The sequence below is a fragment of the Dermacentor albipictus genome, chromosome 1 (assembly GCF_038994185.2).
Source record: "Dermacentor albipictus isolate Rhodes 1998 colony chromosome 1, USDA_Dalb.pri_finalv2, whole genome shotgun sequence".
Classification (NCBI taxonomy): Eukaryota; Metazoa; Arthropoda; class Arachnida; order Ixodida; family Ixodidae; genus Dermacentor; species Dermacentor albipictus.
In genome coordinates, this window is record NC_091821.1 from 464,426,855 (window position 1) to 464,447,099 (window position 20,245).

General features: G+C 47.7%; 1 protein-coding gene across 4 annotated transcripts in view; it reads left to right on the forward strand.

Moving 5' to 3' along the window:
• Window positions 1–20,245, forward strand: part of LOC135905628 (scoloptoxin SSD14-like) — a 129,286-nt gene that overhangs the window by 84,865 nt on the left and 24,176 nt on the right. For 3 of the 4 annotated variants that reach the window (XM_065436584.1, XM_065436585.1, XM_065436586.1), the window contains one exon: window positions 9,520–9,760. The exons of the other annotated variant lie outside the window; for it this stretch is intronic. In XM_065436584.1, coding sequence (XP_065292656.1) covers window positions 9,520–9,760 — 241 coding nt within the window. The remainder of the gene's footprint in view (window positions 1–9,519; window positions 9,761–20,245) is intronic. 4 annotated transcript variants of the gene reach the window in all.

The window sequence follows — 20,245 nt, forward strand, 5'->3', positions numbered from 1 at the left end:
AAGTAGGCCGATGTACCGACCCATTAAACATAGATCCTTTCGTTCCAATAATAGATTGTTTAAAGTGAACTCACTTTCCACACACTGTTGAATCATGGAATAACTTACATGGTTTTCTGCGTTCATTGCCGACTAATCAATTTCAGAAAGAATTGCTTAACCATATTAGTTGACATTTTTGTGTTCATAAGTTATGTAACCCATCTTGGCTGTCTCTAAGATGAGATAGCAGTACTTGTATATAAATAAATAAGTAAATTATTAGTTAATGAACTCTGTTTCCAACCTAATTTGACCTCATTCCTTGCATCTTCATAATCACAAGGACCGTACAGATGCAGAGTAGAATAATAATTTTCGATTCCGCACTCAGTTTTGTCACGTTTGCAGATGGGAACTTGGTGTGAAAACTCCGTCAGATATAAGAACATAAATTATCGAATGTCTAGCAGGCTTGCAAAGCTCCAATCCAGTCAATTGAAACTTATGCCTTGTGGGACACATTGTAATAAACAATGAAAGAAGTGAATGCACTGCATATGAGGACATACTCCCACCGAGGAAACATACGCGGCCGTCTAGCCTACTCGTTTCGCGACAACATTTTGCTCTTTTTATGCAAGCTTGCCGCACCATTCCGATCGGAAGTGTTTCAACATGTACACTAAAAGCTCGTTAATTCAAACCACAAGGGGAAGCCGCTTCAGTTCGAATTAATGAAAGTTCGAACTAACGAAAGGGAAGGAGAGCAACAGTACACTGCGATTTGGAAGCATTAGGGAATTTCAGAAATTTGGCGTGTCAGAAAGTGATGGCGTGTGCCGTGGGCACGCGCCATCTTCAAGTCGAAGCTCTGTGTCCGACTGCGCCACACCACCGATGTCCACCGAAACGAACGTTAGCCGAGGCTTAACACCATCACAATGAATCGCGACGGCCGATACCTCCTAAGCTGAAAACAGGTGCACAACCGATGAAGACTGCCGAGACAAAGACGCCGAACATGTGAAGGTGGCGAAGGCCCTGATTCGATGGTTCTTGATTGGAAGCGCAGCTGCGACGTACTTGATTCGCTGTGTTTTGGCGTTTGCCGTGCCATCTCCGCACAGCATTAGCAGCTGTATACAAGATTTGCAAAGCCTCCGAGATTCGCAACGGGCTAGAAGTCTCGGAGGTTACGTAGAACGGAGAGGCGGCAGCCGCCGCTGCCTTCTGGCTGACCCCGCGTCGGTTAGATTTTGTCCGATTTTGCCTTCTCTCGCCGTTCTCTCCGTTTAGGAGGCAATACAACCTTGTGTGTAGGCAGTAGGCGCGTTCCTCTGGCCGTATGCCAGGCGAGCGTAGTTCGAATTATCCGTGAGGGAACCTTCTCGCGTTCGAATTAACGGACTTTTTTATAGATAGACTTCTGTGGAGCTTGGCCGGACCGAATCGTACAGTTCGAATTATCCATAAATTCGAATTATTGAAGTTCGAATTAACGAGCTTTCACTGTATGCGATACATCTTAAGTATCCTTACTTTCTACGGTATCTTTGCTGTTGATGGGCCTAAACTGTTAAGCTAGAGAAAGCAGGACCACGTTATTTAGAACTAAATAAGCCAAAGCATACCACGTAGCTTATTTTGTGGTTTTTCCCTGCTGCTTCTGGCCGAACTCAAAGCCGTCGTGCGTGGAAGCTCCATGGATTCCCATCGATGCAGCTTCCATCAAGAGCGACATCAAGAGCGCTGCCAAAATGCTGCCGGACTGCTTGGCGTGGACAACATGTAACATAAGCCAATGTTGTAGAAGCACCGCCTCGTACCTTTCCCTTTATTGCCACAGAAAGTTGTCTACGAGCGGAACAGCTTATCACACACGAATGGCAGGCGCTGACTGTTTCGGGAGTCAAAAGAACAGCTAGTTCCGCGGTTTATCCCCTTTCATGTCATCACCCGAGTCGTTCTGGCCACTGTAGTCGCTTATCGCGAATAATTTTTTTTTTGCCAGTTTGTGAAATTCACTGGGACTTATGTCGAGCCATGATGAACTTTGCCTCCAGCTTAGGTCTTTTAAACTGAAATTCTTCTTACGCAAAGCCTTCCTGTACAGAACTTGTGGTAGGCATTTTTCGTGCACAGCTTTGATATGAGTGATCATGGGTGGACCAGATGAACAAGCGTTGCGCATTGGTGGCCCACGGAAACCTTTTAAAGCGCTGCTTTCCTTTCGAACACTGCCATACGTTTCTGGCGATGGACGCAGTGCTGTCTCGGCGACTAGCTCACGCGCAGGGCAGCTCTAGCATCTTTAGTATTCTTAAGATGTGTTCAGGCTGCTTTGTCTTGTTTCCTACAGAATTACGCAGGGATCAAACTAATGATATCAAAATGTTTTCATTGCAGCAATTACACATCACGAAGAACAGAACTCATTGCCTTAAGCCTACTTTTCGGTACCCGCTTTCTTTGGGTCCGGGGCATCCGCTTGCCGGTCTTTCGCCCAGTGCACTCCTAAGCGAAATTACGCCCTTTAGGTCGTACCTTGCCACAAATCAATGATCGTCATCTCTCTTGTCCGTATTTCCTTTCCTTAACACTGCGAACCCGCTAGTTCCAAGTCATGAACGGCATGCGCGTTATCAGCAAGACAGAGCATTCTCGACAATAAAGTAGCGAGCGCAGCGTTTTCAAGAGAGAAAACGCAAGCAAGACATCATCATCATCATCATCATCATCATCAGCCTAGTTACGCCCACTGCAAGGCAAAGGCCTCTCCCATACTTCTCCAACTACCCCGGTCATGTACTAATTGTGGCCATGTTGTCCCTGCAGACGTCTTAATGTCATCCGCCCACCTAACTTTCTGCCGCCCCCTGCTACGCTTCCCTTCCCTTGGAATCCAGTCCGTAACCCTTAATGACCATCGGTTATCTCCCCTCCTCATTACATGTCCGGCCCATGTCCATATCTTTTTCTTTATTTCAACTAAGATGTCATTTACCCGCGTTTGTTGCCTCACCCGATCTGCTCTTTTCTTATCCCTTAACGTTACACCGATCATTCTTCTTTCCATAGCTCGTTGCGTCGTCCTCAATTTCAGCACAAGCGTTTTCGTAAGCCTCCAGGTTTCTGCCCCATATGTGAGAACTGGTAACACACAGCTGTTATACACTTTCCTTTTGAGGGATAGTGGCAACCTGCTGTTCATGATTTGAGAATGCCTGCCAAACGCACCCCAGCCCATTCTTATTCTTCTGGTTATTTCAGTCTCATGATCCGGATCCGTGGTCACTACCTGCCCTAAGTAGATGTATTCCCTTACCACTTCCAGTGCCTCGCTACCTATCGTAAACTGTTGTTCTCTTCCGAGACTGTTAAACATTACTTTAGTTTTCTGCAGATTAATTTTCAGACCCACCCTTCTGCTTTGCCTCTCCAGGTCAGTGAGCATGCATTGCAATTGGTCTCCTGAGTTACTAAGCAAGGCAATATCATCAGCGAATCGCAAGTTGCTAAGGTATTCTCCATCAACTTTTATCCCCCATTCTTCCCACTCCAGGTCTCTGAATACCTCCTGTAAACATGCGGTGAATAGCATTGGAGAGATCGTATCTCCCTGTCTGACGCCTCTCTTTATTGGGATTTTGTTGCTTTCTTTGTGGAGGGACTACGGTGGCTGTCGAGCCGCTATAGATATCTTCCAGTATTTTTACGTATGGCTCATCTACACCCTGATTCCGTAATGCCTCCATGACTGCTGAGGTTTCGACTGAATCAAACGCTTTCTCGTAATCAATGAAAGCTATATATAAGGGTTGGTTATATTCAGCACATTTTTCTATCACCTGATTGATAGTGCGAATATGGTCTATTGTTGAGTAGGCTTTACAGAATCCTGCCTGGTCCTTTGGTTGACAGAAGTCTAAGGTGTTCCTGATTCTATTTGCGATTACCTTAGTAAATACTTTGTAGGCGATGGACAGTAAGCTCATCGGTCTATAATTTTTCAAGTCTTTGGCGTCCCCTTTCTTATGGGTTAGGATTATGTTAGCGTTCTTACAAGATTCCGGTACGCTCGAGGTTATGAGGCATTGCGTATACAGGGTGGCCAGTTTCTCTAGAACAATCTTACCACCATCCTTCAACAAATCTGCTGTTACCTGATCCTCCCCAGCTGCCTTCCCCTTTGCATAGCTCCGAAGGCTTTCTTTACTTCTTCTGGCGTTACCTGCGGGATTTCGAATTCCTCTAGGCTATTTTCGCTTCCACGATCGTCGTGGGTGCCACTGGTACTATATAAATCTCTGTAGAACTCCTCAGCCACTTGAACTATCTCATCCATATTAGTAACGATATTGCCGGCTTTGTCTCTCAACGCACACATCTGATTCTTGCCTATTCCTAGTTTCTTCTTCACTGTTTTTAGGCTTCCTCCGTTCCTGAGAGCCTGTTCAATTCTATCCATATTATAGTTCCCGATGTCCGCTGTCTTACGCTTGTTGATTAACTTAGAAAGTTCTGCCAGTTCTATTCTAGCTGTAGGGTTGGAGGCTTTCATACATTGGCGTTTCTTGATCAGACCTTGTGTCTCCTGCGATAGCTTACTGGTTTCCTGTCTAACGGCTTTACCACCGACTTTTATTGCGCCCTCCTTAATGATGCCCATGAGATTGTCGTTCATTGCTTCAACACTAAGGTCCTCTTCCTGAGTTAAAGCCGAATACCTGTTCTGTAGCTTGATGCGGAATTCCTCTAGTTTTCCTCTTACCGCTAACTCATTGATTGGCTTCTTATGTACCAGTTTCTTCCGTTGCCTCCTCAAGTCTAGGCTAATTCGAGTTCTTACCATCCTATGGTCACTGCAGCGTACCTTGCCGAGCACGTCTACATCTTTTATGATGCCAGGGTTCGCACAGAGTATGAAGTCGATTTCATTTCTAGTCTCACCATTCGGGCTCCTGCAGGTCCACTCTCGACTAACCCGTTTGCGGAAAAGGTATTCATTATCCGCATATTATTCTGTTCTGCAAACTCTACTAATAACTCTCCTCTGCTATTCCTAGAGCCTATGCCATATTCCCCCACTGACTTGTCTCCAGCCTGCTTCTTGCCTACCCTGGCATTGAAGTCGCCCATCAGTATAGTGTATTTTCTTTTGACTTTACCCATCGCCAATTCCATGTCTTCATAAAAGCTTTCGACTTCCTGGTCATCATGACTGCATGTAGGGGCATAGACTTGTACCACCTTCAATTTGTACCTCTTATTAAGTTTCACAACAAGACATGCTACCCTCTCCTTAATGCTATAGACTTCCTGTATGTTACCAGCTATTTCCTTAATAATCAGGAATCCGACTCCTAGTTCTCGTCTCTCAGCTAAGCCCCGGTAGCACAGTACGTGCCCGCTTTTTAGCACTGTATATGCTTCTTTTGTCCTCCTAACCTCACTGAGCCCTATTATATCCCATTTGCTACCCTCTAATTCCTCCAATAACCCTGCTAGACTCGCCTCACCAGATGGCGTTCTAACGTTAAACGTTGCCAGGTTCAGATTCCAATGGCGGCCTGTCCGGAGCCAGGTCTTCTTAGCACCCTCTGCAGCGTCACAGATATGACCGCCGCCGTGGTCAGTTGCTTCGCGGCTGCTGGGGACTGAGGGCCGGGGTTTGATTGTTGTATTCATATGGGAGGTTGTGGCCAAGTACTGCACCAGGGTGGCCAATCCTGCTCTGGTGAGAGAGTGCGTTACCGGTTCTGGTCGCCGGGATCAGGCCGCACTCCAGGCCTGTTTGTGCGAGACAGATCACGATTAATATTGTGTGGCAAGATACGACCCAAAGGGTGCACATTTGTTTAAGAGTGTAAAGTGCAGTTTACATTATCTCCATAATGAGCCCGCTCTATTCAGCGCGAAAACCCTGGATACTGTGCCATAGCAAAAGGGGCCTCTCCCAGAGACAGTATCACGCGAAGTCACGTGGGTCACGTGGCAGGAGCTTCCGTGTTTTCCATGTGCACTGGAAGCTAGCGAAAAATCCGCTTCTCAGATTCGAACGTGACGGTTATATCTTGATACAAGTTTGATGAGTGGGAAGTATGGGAGAGACAGGATGGGGTATGGGTGTGGTTGCGAATATATATATATATAAAATCTCGATCTAACGGACCCCGATTTTACGAAGTTCCCGATACAACGAATAAATTTCCATTACCTGGCAAGTGAGGATCAAAGATATCATCATCCTGAATTAACAAAGCTAGCTTGCAATAAACCCGATTTAACGAATCTTTTTCAGAAATAAATGAGTAAAAAAAACGCTGTGATTTGTTTATATTTTGAAGTAGGCGGGCGTGTGTATGTGTCTGTGTGTGTGTGTGTGCGTGTGTGTGTGTGTGTGTGTGTGTGTATGTGTGTGTGTGTGTGTGTGTGTGTGTGTGTGTGTGTGTGTGTGTGTGTGTGTGTGTGTGAAGAAATATACGTTGGAAAACATCACAAAGGCAATTTCTACGTTTCGGTCGGGGAAAAGACCCTTTCGCACACTGATAAATGAAATTAGTCGCTCCATAGTCCTGCGCGTAATCACATTTTTCCAGATACAAAAGGTGATTTCGCTTGTACGGAAAACTCGCTTCTATTTGCAAATATTGATGTGCCCTGTAAATAACATGTTCAAAAGTTAATTATTGCGTTTTTGTTAATTAGGGACAAATTAGTACCTGCTGCCCAGTGATCGCCACTCCTGACGACATGCCCCCGAACGAACCGTACTTTTATTTCAAAACGGCAATTTTTTTTCAAATGCTCCCTAAAGTATTCATAGACATAATTTAGCACAGATACTTGAGGCTGCCTACACGTTGGAATGCGAAAGCATTATACCGTTCGTGGACCTGCGAACGTCGTGAACGTGCTCACAAACGCACGCACTAGGCACAGATTTAGCCAGCCGCAATCGTGGAGCCGCCCGGGCGCCGGGAAAGCATGCACGACTCACACCACGAACGCCCGGGCTGAATCCCAACCCAATACTGAAATGTACCAAATTTTCTCTTCATAGACATTTGGTTACTTTGTTTACCGGAACCTCCCTGAGAAGTCTGGCATCAGTCTGAGGATTGTTTACGCGTTCTTACTCTTCGGGCCGTCAGCCATTTTCGGCACTATCCTTCGGTCACGCCGACGGATTTTCGCGTGAGGGGGCAAATAATCATTGCGTACTAAAACTCTCTATATAAGAGTGCAACTGACGGGGCGGTCTGTTCCAGATCTTCGTCAGCTGATTCTCGAAGAGACAGGATGCGCGTCGAGTAAGGTGCTGAACAACACTTTGCAATTTTGACGTAATGGTTCTGCGGAAACCCTAAAGATGGAGAGAGGTAATTAATAAGAGGTAATAATAGTAATTAATAATCCACGCGTTAGCAGCAAGTGCTACAAAGGGAAGCCATACGGGTTTCCGAGCACTTTTTTTGATTTTACCATTAATAATTAACACTTTGTAATGTGGCAAACACGGTTAAAATCATACATCGGAGACCTCAAAGACGTGCGACGAAATACCAACACATCTCTCGTATTTACGTCTAAATCGCCACTGAATTTTATTGCTGTTCGCTTCGGGCTACACTTCAGACATTCGTGTTCAGCTCCCGAACGGAAGCTACAGTGGTTCGAACCAGTTTAAACCTGTTCACAGAGTTCATAGCGCTTCTGAGCAACTGGAGCATCAAAGACATGTAAGCTGTATAAGCGAGACTGCGCGTCCCTCGTGGGAAGCGCTAGAGATCTGTTTGCCGGCTCTTCTTGGTGATCATTCATCACCGATGCCCTGGTCATATGGCCACTTCGAGGCTTCCACGCAAGCTGCGTTGCAGGATAACGCCGTCAGCCTTTCACCGACGCTGCGGTACAAACTCTGAGCCTGTAAAAACGCGACATGGCAAAAAACTTATGGACTGCCTGGCTACAAAAACAGCGCATAAAGTTGTCTGTTCGTGTCAGTTATCCGCAAGGTACGTTTTGTAATAACTGATATTGTATTTCAAAGCAAAATTTCAGGAATATGACGCAGGATGCTTCGCTGGCTGTTCACTGACATTTGGTACCAATCACGTCTTGACACTCGGTCGTTGCAAGAAAAAAGGTCGCGCAAGTTCGTTTAACAGTTTCGGAGTAAAATAAAATCAACAGTCCTCTGCGGGAATGCGTAGGTTATTTGCACATGCTCAGAGCTCACGTTGTGTATGTGAGTGAGACAGAATCGGTTGAAGGACTTCAAGACTTTGGACGTAACCTACACAGCTTATGTAGCTTGGCACAGTAATATGAACGTCTATGAATAACTGGACTATTTTACTAATGCAAATATTGTTTTGCCAGAAGTAGCCTATATGCGACGAGAGCTTCTTGGGCTTGTTGGTATATTGCGACAGAGCAAAAGCACGAGAGCTAGACACGGACGGACGGAGGAGGCAAGACACACAAGCGCTAAGTTTCAGCTAATGTCTATTTGAAGCACTACAGAAAATATATGCGTAATAATTCGCAGGAATCGCGCATTTGAAACATCCATGGCTATTAAAGCTGTCTAATATGGGCCCAAAGGTAGGCAAGTTTTTTTCCCGTTCATCCGACAGATGGGGAGCTGACACTTGCTGTGCCCAGTTGTACAGTTCTGTCTGCTGACGTACATGAGGCTTTCTTTTTTACAAGAACGAATTTCTAGACTTCGCGCTTTTACTATCACCATAAATTTAAACGCAAACAATTCCGACACCACCAATAATACGTATACGCGTATAATCTATCAAACACAAGCCTGGACTCATAATGAGTCGTAAGGCCTACAAGTGCATAATCTATCGGTAGAAATTTCGCGCTTGCTCGTTTGTGGCTGCTACGCGGTCGGCACGCAGAGTCCAGAAGAGACTCGGTCAGCAGAAAAGAAGAAAAAAAAAGATACCGATTTGCACTCAGCGCCTGTGGCCACAACTGGCCCTTTACAAGTAGACATTACACCATAGGACGTCCAACGGCTGTATCATACTTTAAATATGCAACCTTTGTAATGAGTAAACAGACTTCACACGTTTTATTTTGATATCGTTGCGTAGTGGTAAGAAGACGTTACTCAGTCATTCATGTACCGCGGACGTATATGGCGACGTTGTAGCGCAGCGATTGACCCATTGGGACCTGAGCTTAGTCTTGCGCGCAGCCTTTAGAAAGGCGTAGCTCAGCAGCGCGTTTGTTCAACCGAGCAGGAGTGGTCTCATTTGAGGATGGTCACTGTGCCATAATAGGAATAATTCATCAAACTCGAAGTGTTGTTCATCAACAGTTGTAAGGCCTTCAAATGGGCAATCTGTCACAATCCGTCGCAGTGAAATTCACGCTTGCAAGGCTATGTTCCGTGATACTCACATGATATATTCTTTCTGTGCAAAACAAAAACAAAAAAAACGACTAACTTGGTTTTATGTAAAAGCGTCGTTTTCTTGTGTTATTATTTTTACTTCTCTCTACGGCAAGTTTCGGTAGCCAAGTGGTGCCCACCGGTACTGGCTTCATCCTGAACGACCAGATGTACGACTTCTCTACGCCGGGGTTAATCAACGATTACGGCGTTGACCCTTCGCCCGTGAATTTCATCGCGCCAAAAAAAAGTCCTCAGTCCTCGATGGTGCCCACCATAATCCTCGACAAGGACGGAAAGCCAGAAATGTGCGTCGGTGGTTCCGGAGGGTCCCGTATCACCAGCGGCGTGGCCTTGGTAAGCGGCCAAGTATAATAGTACAGGCGTGTTATCTAGCTACCCGACGATGATGAGATGAAATGGAAATCGTCCTGGCTGGCAATAAAAACGCTCTTTATGCGTGCACCGAGCGAAGAAAAGAGAGATGACTTGGCGTCCACCCTTTCCCGCAAAGTACGTCTAAGCGCGCACCGGTACCACTTCCATTCACAGCATTCATACATATTTCGCGCATTTTTGGGCAGCTCGAGCTGCAGCTGTGCGGCCGATATCCACGCAGGGTGCAGTTAACGTACCAGTATATTCCACGATAAGCCAGGCTTTCCAAGGTGACGGTAGCCGCGCAAAGCGATCCCTTCACTTCTTCGCTTCGTTCAGCATTTATATTGATCATATAGATGAGACAAAAAAACTGTTATCGTGAGCACAAAAAGCTGCTAAGCAACAGCTTTACAGAATGCTTGCCTTGAGTAACTAGGCAGTGCAATAAGTAACCACACAATGAGTAAAACGATTCGAGACGATCGCAGACCTTAGACTGCACATGACAAAATGGTAATATACACATCGAACATAATAAAAAGGTACGAAGTATTGAAAAGGAAAAATTCTATCCATCCGAACGTAGTGCATACATACAAATCAAACTCGTATGGGTTTCTCGGAAAAAAAGCTTCACAGTAAGGGAAAAATTGTCCTGGTCAAGAATTCCAACCTGGGACCACCGCCTCTCCAGGGAGCAGAGGTGGTGTTCTACCATCTAAGCTTGCTTACCTAAATTACAAACGGGACTCTTATACGCGATGAAACACAGAAACTGACATAATGCAAGCTATTCCCAAGTTGTGCTGCAGGAAGCTACTACAATCATGCTCATTTGGTACACGTGCTTGTTGGTCTATAGATATGAATGCCATCGCGGGCACATTCCATCGGGCTACCATTTTTAAGACGCAGTTGTGGCTGCCTGCTGCGCCTAGACATCTCAGCGAAGGTTGGTTTCGGTTTTCGACGCTACCGCATTTAATACCTGTTAAGCCTGGGTCACACAGCATTCTTACGTCCTAACGAATCTCTGTCACACATAGCCAGGGCGCCTAAGACGGCTCAGCTCCACATTTGGAATAGCTGCAGCGGGAGAAATGTAGTTCACTGCCAATTGAATGACCGGCCTCTAGAATGGTCGTGTTGGGTCTAATGCTGTCATGGAGACTAAGGACAGTGCCTTGGATAATGACACAAACTGCGTGGTTCGCGCAGACTCACCCCACTATCTTGTATGTCACTCAGCTATTGTAAATCACCTGCAGATTAATTTTATAGCTCTCTTCCTGTAACTTGCTGGTGATGGTGTTGGCCTTTCTGCACGTCAAGACTAAGTTACGCAGCGGTCCCTCTTTGGCTGCCGCTGCAAAGCGCATTGAAAGCGAGAACGCTTCAAACACTTTAATCGCCGTGCCTGCCATCACCGTGGCGCAGTGGTGAGATACAGGCATCTTTTCCAGCACCGGAAGCTTTGGTGTTAAAAACTGGCTTCAGATGAACGAACGCGTAAACTTGCACTACAGTTTGCGCCTGGCTCCCATATGCTAGTTAACCTGGCCTTCTGCTCCAAGCATACGGGACGGGTCTGCTGGGAGAGCTCCCAGGAAGAGCTCACCAGCTGGGCCCTCTAGAAACGGAAGCTAGAGCCGTAGTTCGGCAAGCCTGTTGGCTGCCAGCGTACAGCGGAGAAAGACATCACTTTGCGCATTGAGGTTTGCACCTAGTCGTACCTGATGTACATCCAGGAAGTGCTCGCTCTTGATGCAAAACTGATGAACAGATACCGAACTAGAAACGTCGCACAGGTCCTTATTCAAATAGCTGACCACGCATTTAACCCGTGCGCTTGTAAGCATCCATCGAGAGTGCAGGATGTCATATCTGAATTGCGCCGCTTCGAACAAGGGACGAGATATTTCACTCTACTTCACTCCTAAAAACGTTTACACCCTTTGACGGCTTATGTTCGCCCAAAACAATAATCATAATCGGCCTTGCTTGCGCTTCTTTCTAGAAAACTCAGCGCCCTCTACCTTCCTGTCAAGAATGCTGTGAGACGCTGATAACGCGCAAGTCGTTCGTGGCTTGGAAGCACTGGGCTCGCAACATTCAAGAAAGGAAATGCGGGCAAAGCAAATGACAATTATCGTTGTCGGACAAGCTACGACCCAAAGGGTGTAAAATTTTAAAGAGTTTCCGCCTTCGAGAACAGTTGTACTTCGCTTGTGCCAATTACACACGACAGTCTTTTTAAGCATCGTTCACTGGGAGATCGAAGGCTGCATCTTGAGCTTCTCCATAGGTCAATGGTGTAGATGATTTACAAGAAAGAAATTCAGTAATCCAGATGCGTGTCGGTCAGGCATTGGCCAAGGTCGGACTTCATTCAAATTATTTCGTCAACAGACCTTGCTAACGATCTGCCGGCCTGCATGCTCGAATTCAAAGCCTGTACTTTCATTCTCGCTAACACAACACTGGATACTAATGACGCCCCCTCAATGATAGGCCTATACCAGTTTTTATGTAAAGGTCTTAAATATTTTTTTTCTTTTGTGTAATTTTATGTAATTCTTGTGTAATGTTTTTTGCAATTTCCTCTTCAAGAGCCGTGCCGCACTGATTGGCCATATTGAGTGTCTCTGTTCTTGAAGTTTTCAATTAATTCGTCCTCGCGCGATGATTTGCTACAGCCCCCTGGTTAGTTCAGGCAGTAGAGCAACGGCACCGAAAAGACGGTCGTCCCGGGTTCAAGTCCAACATGGTCAGACGACAATTTTCGCCTTCCATTACCCTTTTTTTCACCTTGTGTGCTCTCGCAGAACTGATTTGCCATATCCAACTAATATTATGTGGGCTGCTTGGGTCACTGTTGCTTGACACCGTACTCCTGTTTTGTTTCATTCCTTGGAGCACTGCACCTACGAAAAAATTTGGGCCTTGATTTCTTGTCCGCACACTCGGCCCTCATTGTGTGTTCTGCTGGAGTCGTGCAATATTCCCTGTGATATTCCCATGTTAAAGGAAGCACCGCGCGATCACATTGTAATAATGATTACGCGGGGAAAAATGGCCCTCAGAAAAAGATAGTGTACACGTGTAAATGTGACGCTTACGCTCTCGATCCTGCGCTGAGTCGACTGTGTTCAACTGGTTAAGTTCGCCTGCCTTTACACGCCGTGGCTTATATTGCCCTTTTGCCCGAACCACCTGTCGCGCACGGCGACTACATTTGAAATCCTAACACTACCGTCCTGCTTTCGAACGTTGCATTCCCGCCCATCATCGTAACTATCAAATAATATGCAACCAATTCGGTGTGGTTAATTTGAACTATGCTCGCAAATACGTTTTTCGGGGTGTCATAAAAGGTTAGCGAACAAAGTCAACAAGGACCACACAGTCGAAATTACTTGCACTTCATAATTGAAATAGAGAAATGATAAATTATTGGAAGTGAAAGAGGATATAAAAGCAACCTGCCGCAGGTGGGGAACGTTGCCGTGTCTTCGCATTACGCATGCCATGCTCTACAAATTCTATCGGATAGAACATAGCACGCGTAATGCGAAGCCGTGGGATCGTCCCCCACCTGCGGCAAGTTGTTTTACAGGGAAGCTGTATACCTCTACCGACCAAGAAACGTTTCGTGTCATCAGCAAGAAACTCCCCATACGTGGGCCGATCCCGGAGACAGCGCAATGCCAGGCCGACCCGCGGCAGAGGTGAAGCAGGTGTTAATCACTCCCCATACATGGCCGATGCCGAAGATATTGCAATATCGGCCTGACCCGCGGCGGAGGTGAAGCAGGTGTTCTTTCATCCACTTTCACTTCCATAATTTTTCATTTCTTTAATTCAATTATTCATTACAAGTAATTTCCCCTGTGTTGTCTTTGGTGTCTGCTTGTTGGCCTCTTATGACATTATTTAAGAAATTGTGCCCCTCGGTTAACCCCTTTCTTCTCGTTTTTCCTGGGTTTACCACTTAAGACATTCGATGCGGCCAGCGACTACAATATTTGGGCGTTTAACTGGTGAAACTTTATTGCCTATCAAAAATTTGACGGGTTCAAAACTTCAAGCATCAGATCTCTATGGCAAAGACCACTCCCGACCTTCCACCCCAGTTATGTATCATAGGGACCAGGCGGAATGAACGGGACAGTTCTGAGGCTTACATTTGTATTGCAACAGCAATTAGATGGACACTCCAGATGCATTCTTTTCGTCGGCGTCGCCATGATGTTCGGCATAAAGACCAAGGGCAACAACACCATCACCGCGCATCGTGTGTGTATGTGCGAATGAAAGCGTGCGAGGGAAGCACACGATCGCGGCTTAATCTGGCGCGCGCGAAGGAAGAAAGCGTGGAGCAAACGCGCCGTCTTCCGTCGCGCGAAAGCCCGTGGGGACATGGGAGAAAGGGCGAGGGAGGCAGAGGGCGGGCGTTGTGCTCCGGCAGCAGCCGTGCATTTCCTGAGCGGCACAAGGGCAACTGACGCTCGCCGCTCAATGTCGCGCACCATATATGGAGGAAAGGCGGCAGGTAGCACGGAAGGGAAGGGGTGGGTAGGGGGCGCGGCCTTGATTCCGCCAACAAGTGGCTACTTTGCACCGCCGCGCGAGGTCGCGCGCGCCGTATCTTGAAAGGGATCCCGCAGGCGGGTCATTCCTTTGTGTGCGCTGTGTTCTCGCCGCTTTTGTGTAGAAGTGATAGACCACAAGGATGGTAAGAACTCAAATTAGCCTAGGCCAGAGAAGGGAACGGAAGAAACTGGTACATAAGAAGCCGATCAATGAGTTAGCGGTAAGAGGGAAAATAGAGGAATTCGAGATCAAGCTACAGAACAGGTATTCGGCTGTATTCGGAACAGGTATTCGCAGAAGAGGACCATAGTGTTGAAGCATTGAACGACAATCTTGTCGGCATTATTAAGGAGTGTGCAATGGAAGTCGGTGGTAACTCCGTTAGGCAGAACACCAGTAAACTATCGCAGGAGACGAAAGATCCGATCAAGAAACGCCAATGTATGAAAGCCTCTAACCCTACAGCTAGAATCGAACTGGCAGAACTTTCGAAGTTAATCAACAAGCGTAAGACAGCTGACATAAGGAAGTATAATATGGATAGAATCGAACATGCTCTCTGGAACGGAGGAAGCCTAAAAACAGTGAAGAAGAAACTAGGAATTTGCAAGAATCAGATGTATGCGTTAAGAGACAAAGCCGGCAATATCATTACTAATATGGATAAGATAGTTCAAGTTGCTGAGGAGTTCTATATAAATTTATACAGTACCAGTGGCACCCACGACGATAATGGAAGAGCGAATAGTCTAGAGGAATTCGAAATCCCACAGGTAACGTCGGAAGAAGTAAAGAAAGCCTTGAGAGCTATGCAAAGGGGGAAGGCAGCTGGGGAGCATCAGGTAACAGCAGATTCGTTGAAGGATGGTGGACAGATTGTTCTAGAGAAACTGGCCACCCTGTATACGCAATGCCTCATAACGTCGAGCGTACCGGAATCTTGGAAAAACGCTAACATAATCCTAATCCATATGAAAGGGGACGCCAAAGACTTGAAAAATTATAGACCGATCAGATTGCTCTCTGTTGCCTACAAAGTATTTAGTAAGGCAATCGCAAATAGAATCACGAACGCTTAGACTTCTGTCAGCCAAAGGACCAGACAGGATTCCGTAAAGGCTACTCAACCATAGACCATATTCACACTATCCATCAGGTTATAGAGAAATGTGCGGAATATAACCAACCCTTATATACAGTTTTCATTGATTACGAGAAAGCATTTGATTCTGTCGAAACCTCAGCAGTGATGGAGGCATTACGGAGTGAGGGTGTAGACGAGCCGTATGTAAAAATACTGAAAGATATCTATAGCGGCTCCACAGCCACCGCAGTCCTCCATAAAGAAAGCAACAAAATCCCAATAAAGAAAGGCGTCGGGCAGGGAGATACGATCTCTCCAATGCTATTCACAGCGTGTTTACAGGAGGTATTCAGAGACCTGGATTGGGAAGAAATGGGGATAAAAGTTAATGGAGAATACCTTAGTAACTTGCGATTCGCTTATGATATTGCCTTGCTTAGTAACTCAGGGGACCAACTGCAATGCATGCTCACTGACCTCAAGAGGCAAAGCAGAAGATTCGGTCTAAAAATTAATCTGCAGAAAACTAAAGTAATGTTTAACAGTCTCGGAAGTGAACAGCAATTTACAATAGGCAGCGAGGCACTGGAAGTCGTAAGGGAATACATCTACTTAGGGCAGCTAGCGACTGCGGATCCGGATCATGAGACGGAAATAATCAGAAGAATAAGAATGGGCTGGGGTGCGTTTGGTAGGCATTCCCAGATCATGAACAGCAGGTTGCCATTATCCCTCAAGAGAAAAGTGTATAATAGCTGTGTCCTACCAGTACTCACCTACGGGGCAGAAACCTGGAGGCTTACGAAAAGGGTTGTACTCAAATTGAGGACGACGCAACGAGCTATGGAAAGAGGAATGATAGGTGTAACGTTAAGGGATAAGAAACGAGCAGACTGGGTGAGGGAACAAACGCGAGTTAATGGCATCGTAGTTGAAATCAAGAAAAGGAATGGGCATGGGCAGGGCATGTAATGAGGAGGGAAGATAACCGATGGTCATTAAGGGTTACGGGCTGGATTCCAAGGGAAGGGAAGCGTAGCAGGGGGCGGCAGAAAGTTAGTTGGGCGGATGAGATTAAGAAGTTTGCAGGGACGGCATGGCCACAATTAGTACATGACCGGGGTTGTTGGAGAAATATGGGAGAGGCCTTTGCCAGCAGTGGGCGTAACCAGGCTGATGGTGATGATCATGATAGACCACATGAAGCTCACTTCGCTTCAGCAGAACTGATAGTTGGGCGAGTTGGTACTTCGTTCGCTGCTGCTGCCGCACTTGCTCACACCTGCGTTTCGACAGCGAGTGTCCTCGCTCATCGACTATGATTTATTTTTTCATGCTTGCTTGTGCGCTCGGACACCATGCTTGTTAATTCAGTTAGCGAATGTTCTCAAGTCTATGTGGCCGATAAAACTACAATGTTCTTGCTTCGTATAGCTGTCTCCTATATTGCTATCGCAATCGATACTTCGCCTTTCAGGCGAAACTGCGACTTTTTGCACCATCAGATTCATACGAGTTTCGCTGCTCTAAATACAAGTCAGACAGTTGGCTATGATAACACAGCTTTCCATAAAGTACGTTGGAGAAGCTTTGAAAACTGCAATTCACAAACAGCAATATGTGCTCCGTGCACCCTTTCTTTTGGTAGGAGTGGGACGTAACGTTGGAGGAATAAAACACATGATACAAGGCTGTGACTATTTGTCTACCTAATGGTATATTTGAGTAGGTGGGTTTTGAATGCAACAGAAGAACCTCTGTCTTAGATAGCTCTGACACCTGTGGCCCTAGCCAACTCTGACATGATTTGAATAAAAACACGGTGCGACAGAGACAAGGACAAGGAGAAACACAAAGCTACATCACAAGCGCTGACGAATAACTGCACAACTAACAACTTGCACTAAGACTCTTCTTTTAACCATGCAGATGGTTGCCATATCACAGCACCAGGTAACAAAAATGGCCGCTGCTGAGCGCAAGGTCGCGGGATCAAATTACTGCCAACGGTGTGCCTCATAATCATATTGACACGTGTACTTATCTTTATCGCGCAACCACGTTTCGCCGCTTAACAACTGTAATCGCAGAGCGAGGGACGCGCCTGCATGTATCCGACGTTTCTGGAAAGTTATCGACGCTTCTATCCGCGTGTCTGTTGTCGCCGAACCTTGTGTTATCAGATTTTATCGCGTGACACGAATGGTGTAGAACTTTGTGGAAGACACGCGGGTCCCATCAGTTAATCTGGAACATTCGACGGCTGATCTATAAAAGCCGACGCGCTTGACCCGCTGATCAGTTTTTCCGACGATCGCCGACCGTGTTCGCCGCTATCGTTGTGCTATAAGTGTAGCCTGTTTTTGTGGGCACAGGTTCGCCCAATAAAAGTTAGTTTTCTCGTTCACAGTATTGCTACTGTGTTATTGCTTCTTTCTTCACCGTCACTACCACGTGACATCTGGTGGAGGTGCTTTTCGTCCATGTACAGGACGCCCCCGACAAGCCGTGATCCCAGCCCAGACCGCGAACAGAACACCAACGTAATCCCGGACCACCGAGCAAGCCGCCGTCTTCAACAGCTGCCCCCGGAGCACGGACTTCTACCTGAGAAGACCAAGAAGATTGTGGCCAAGGCAACCACAATGGCAGCCCCAGCGTCCCCCATCGTCCTGCAGCAGCCCAGGGAACCACCGACGTTCCGCGGTTCCACATTTGAGGACCCGGAAACCTGGCTGGAAACGTATGAGAGGGTCGCTACGTTTAACAACTGGGCAAGCGAGGACAAGCTACGACATGTCTATTTCGCATTAGAGGACGCCGCCAAGACGTGGTTCGAGAATCGAGAAGCCACCTTGACGACGTGGGACCTCTTCCGAAGCGGCTTCCTGAAAACATTTCAAAGCGTCGTGCGAAAAGAGCGAGCCCAAGCTCTACTGGAGACAAGAGCGCAGCTGCCGAATGAGACGATCGCGATTTTCACTGAGGAAATGAGCCGTCTGTTCCGCCACGCCGACCCAGAAATGTCCGAGGAGAAGAAAGTACGTCTACTGATGCGTGGCGTAAAGGAGGAACTTTTCGCCGGTATGGTAAGAAGTCCACCGAAGACCGTCGACGAGTTTCTTCGTGAGGCGACGAGCATCGAGAAGACACTGGAATTGCGGAACCGGCAATTTGACCGACGCACCAAGCCAACAAGCTACTCCGGAATTCAATCACTGGCCACGGACGATTTATGCGAGACCATCAGGGCCATCGTGCGCGAAGAACTGCGCAAGGTCTTGCCATCGTCGCAGCCTCAAGTGGCCTCGATCGCCGACGTCGTGAAAGAAGAGGTGCACCGATCGCTAGGAGTTCCTGAGGTGCAACCACAATTACCGCAGCCCCAGCCAGAAGCGATGACTTACGCCGCCATCGCACGCCGTCAAGCTCCCCCTCCGCGACAACGCCAGGTCCCTGTAACGCCGCAATTCCGTCGTCCACCGCCGCCGCCGCCAGCACGCCCACCCGTCGCCCAGCGCACCTACGCGAGGAAGACGGACATTTGGCGCGCCCCCGACCACCGCCCGCTCTGCTACCACTGCGGCGAAGCCGGGCACGTGTACCGCCGATGCCCATACCGCGACCTGGGATTGCGAGGCTTCGCCGTGAACGCACAGCGCCCGAGGGAAGGTGAACGCCCTCGTGACATCGCCGATTACCTCGCCGCTACTCAGTGGAGCCCTCGACGACAGTCCCGTTCGCCGTCACCAGGCCGCTACCTGTCGCCGCAGCACCGACCATACACCGGCCCAGCCCGGGGCCGCTCTGCGAGCCCATATCCGGAAAACTAAAAGCAGCAACCGATGGAGGTGCGGTTGCTGTTCATCGAATTGACGAAGATCCTCCGCCGCCGACGAAGACGACGAAGAAACCGTCTCGACGACCTAATGACGACACGCCGCCGTCCCGACGAAGTCAGGAAGCCAAGACTACACCGACGAAAGACGACCTGACGAAGCGACGTTCCAGCTTCAGTTCAACACGACGCAGCCGTGATCCGACGCCACGACCTAACTGCAACGCCAGACAAAGAACCACCGACCTTGACGTGCTTCTCGACGGCCACGCAGTCACTGCCTTAGTCGACACAGGGGCCGATTACTCCGTAATCAGGGGACGCATCGCCGACCAGTTGAAGAAGGTAAAGACTGCATGGGAGGGCCCCCAAATTCGGACCGCTGGAGGGCACCTCATTACGCCGACTGGAATCTGCACGGCAAGAATTACCATTCATGACCGGACTTACCCTGCCACCTTCGTTATCCTGCAACAGTGTTCACGAGACGTCATTCTCGGCATGGACTTCCTGAACCAACACGGCGCCATCATCGACCTGAAGTCGCAGTCAATAACGCTGTCGGAAGATCAAGCGATACCATCGGAGCGCCCTTGTAGCCACCACGCCTTGAGTGTGCTCGAAGATCAAGTGAGCATCCCGCCTCGCTCCAGCATCGTTATTTCGGTCGGCACCGAAACACCCGCTGACGTAGAAGGCGTCATCGAAGGCGACCAACGTCTACTACTCGACCGTGAAATTTGCGTCGCAAGAGGGATCGCTCGACTGCACGGAGGAAACACGAGAGTGTTGCTGACAAACTTCAGCCAGGAGTTCAAGCACATCAACAAGGGCACGACGATCGCATTCATCGAGGAAATACAGGAAACCAGCGATGCCTTCGTCCTCTCGGATTCTGTTGCATCTACCCCGACGACCGTAGTTCCCGAGCCAGACTTCAAGATAA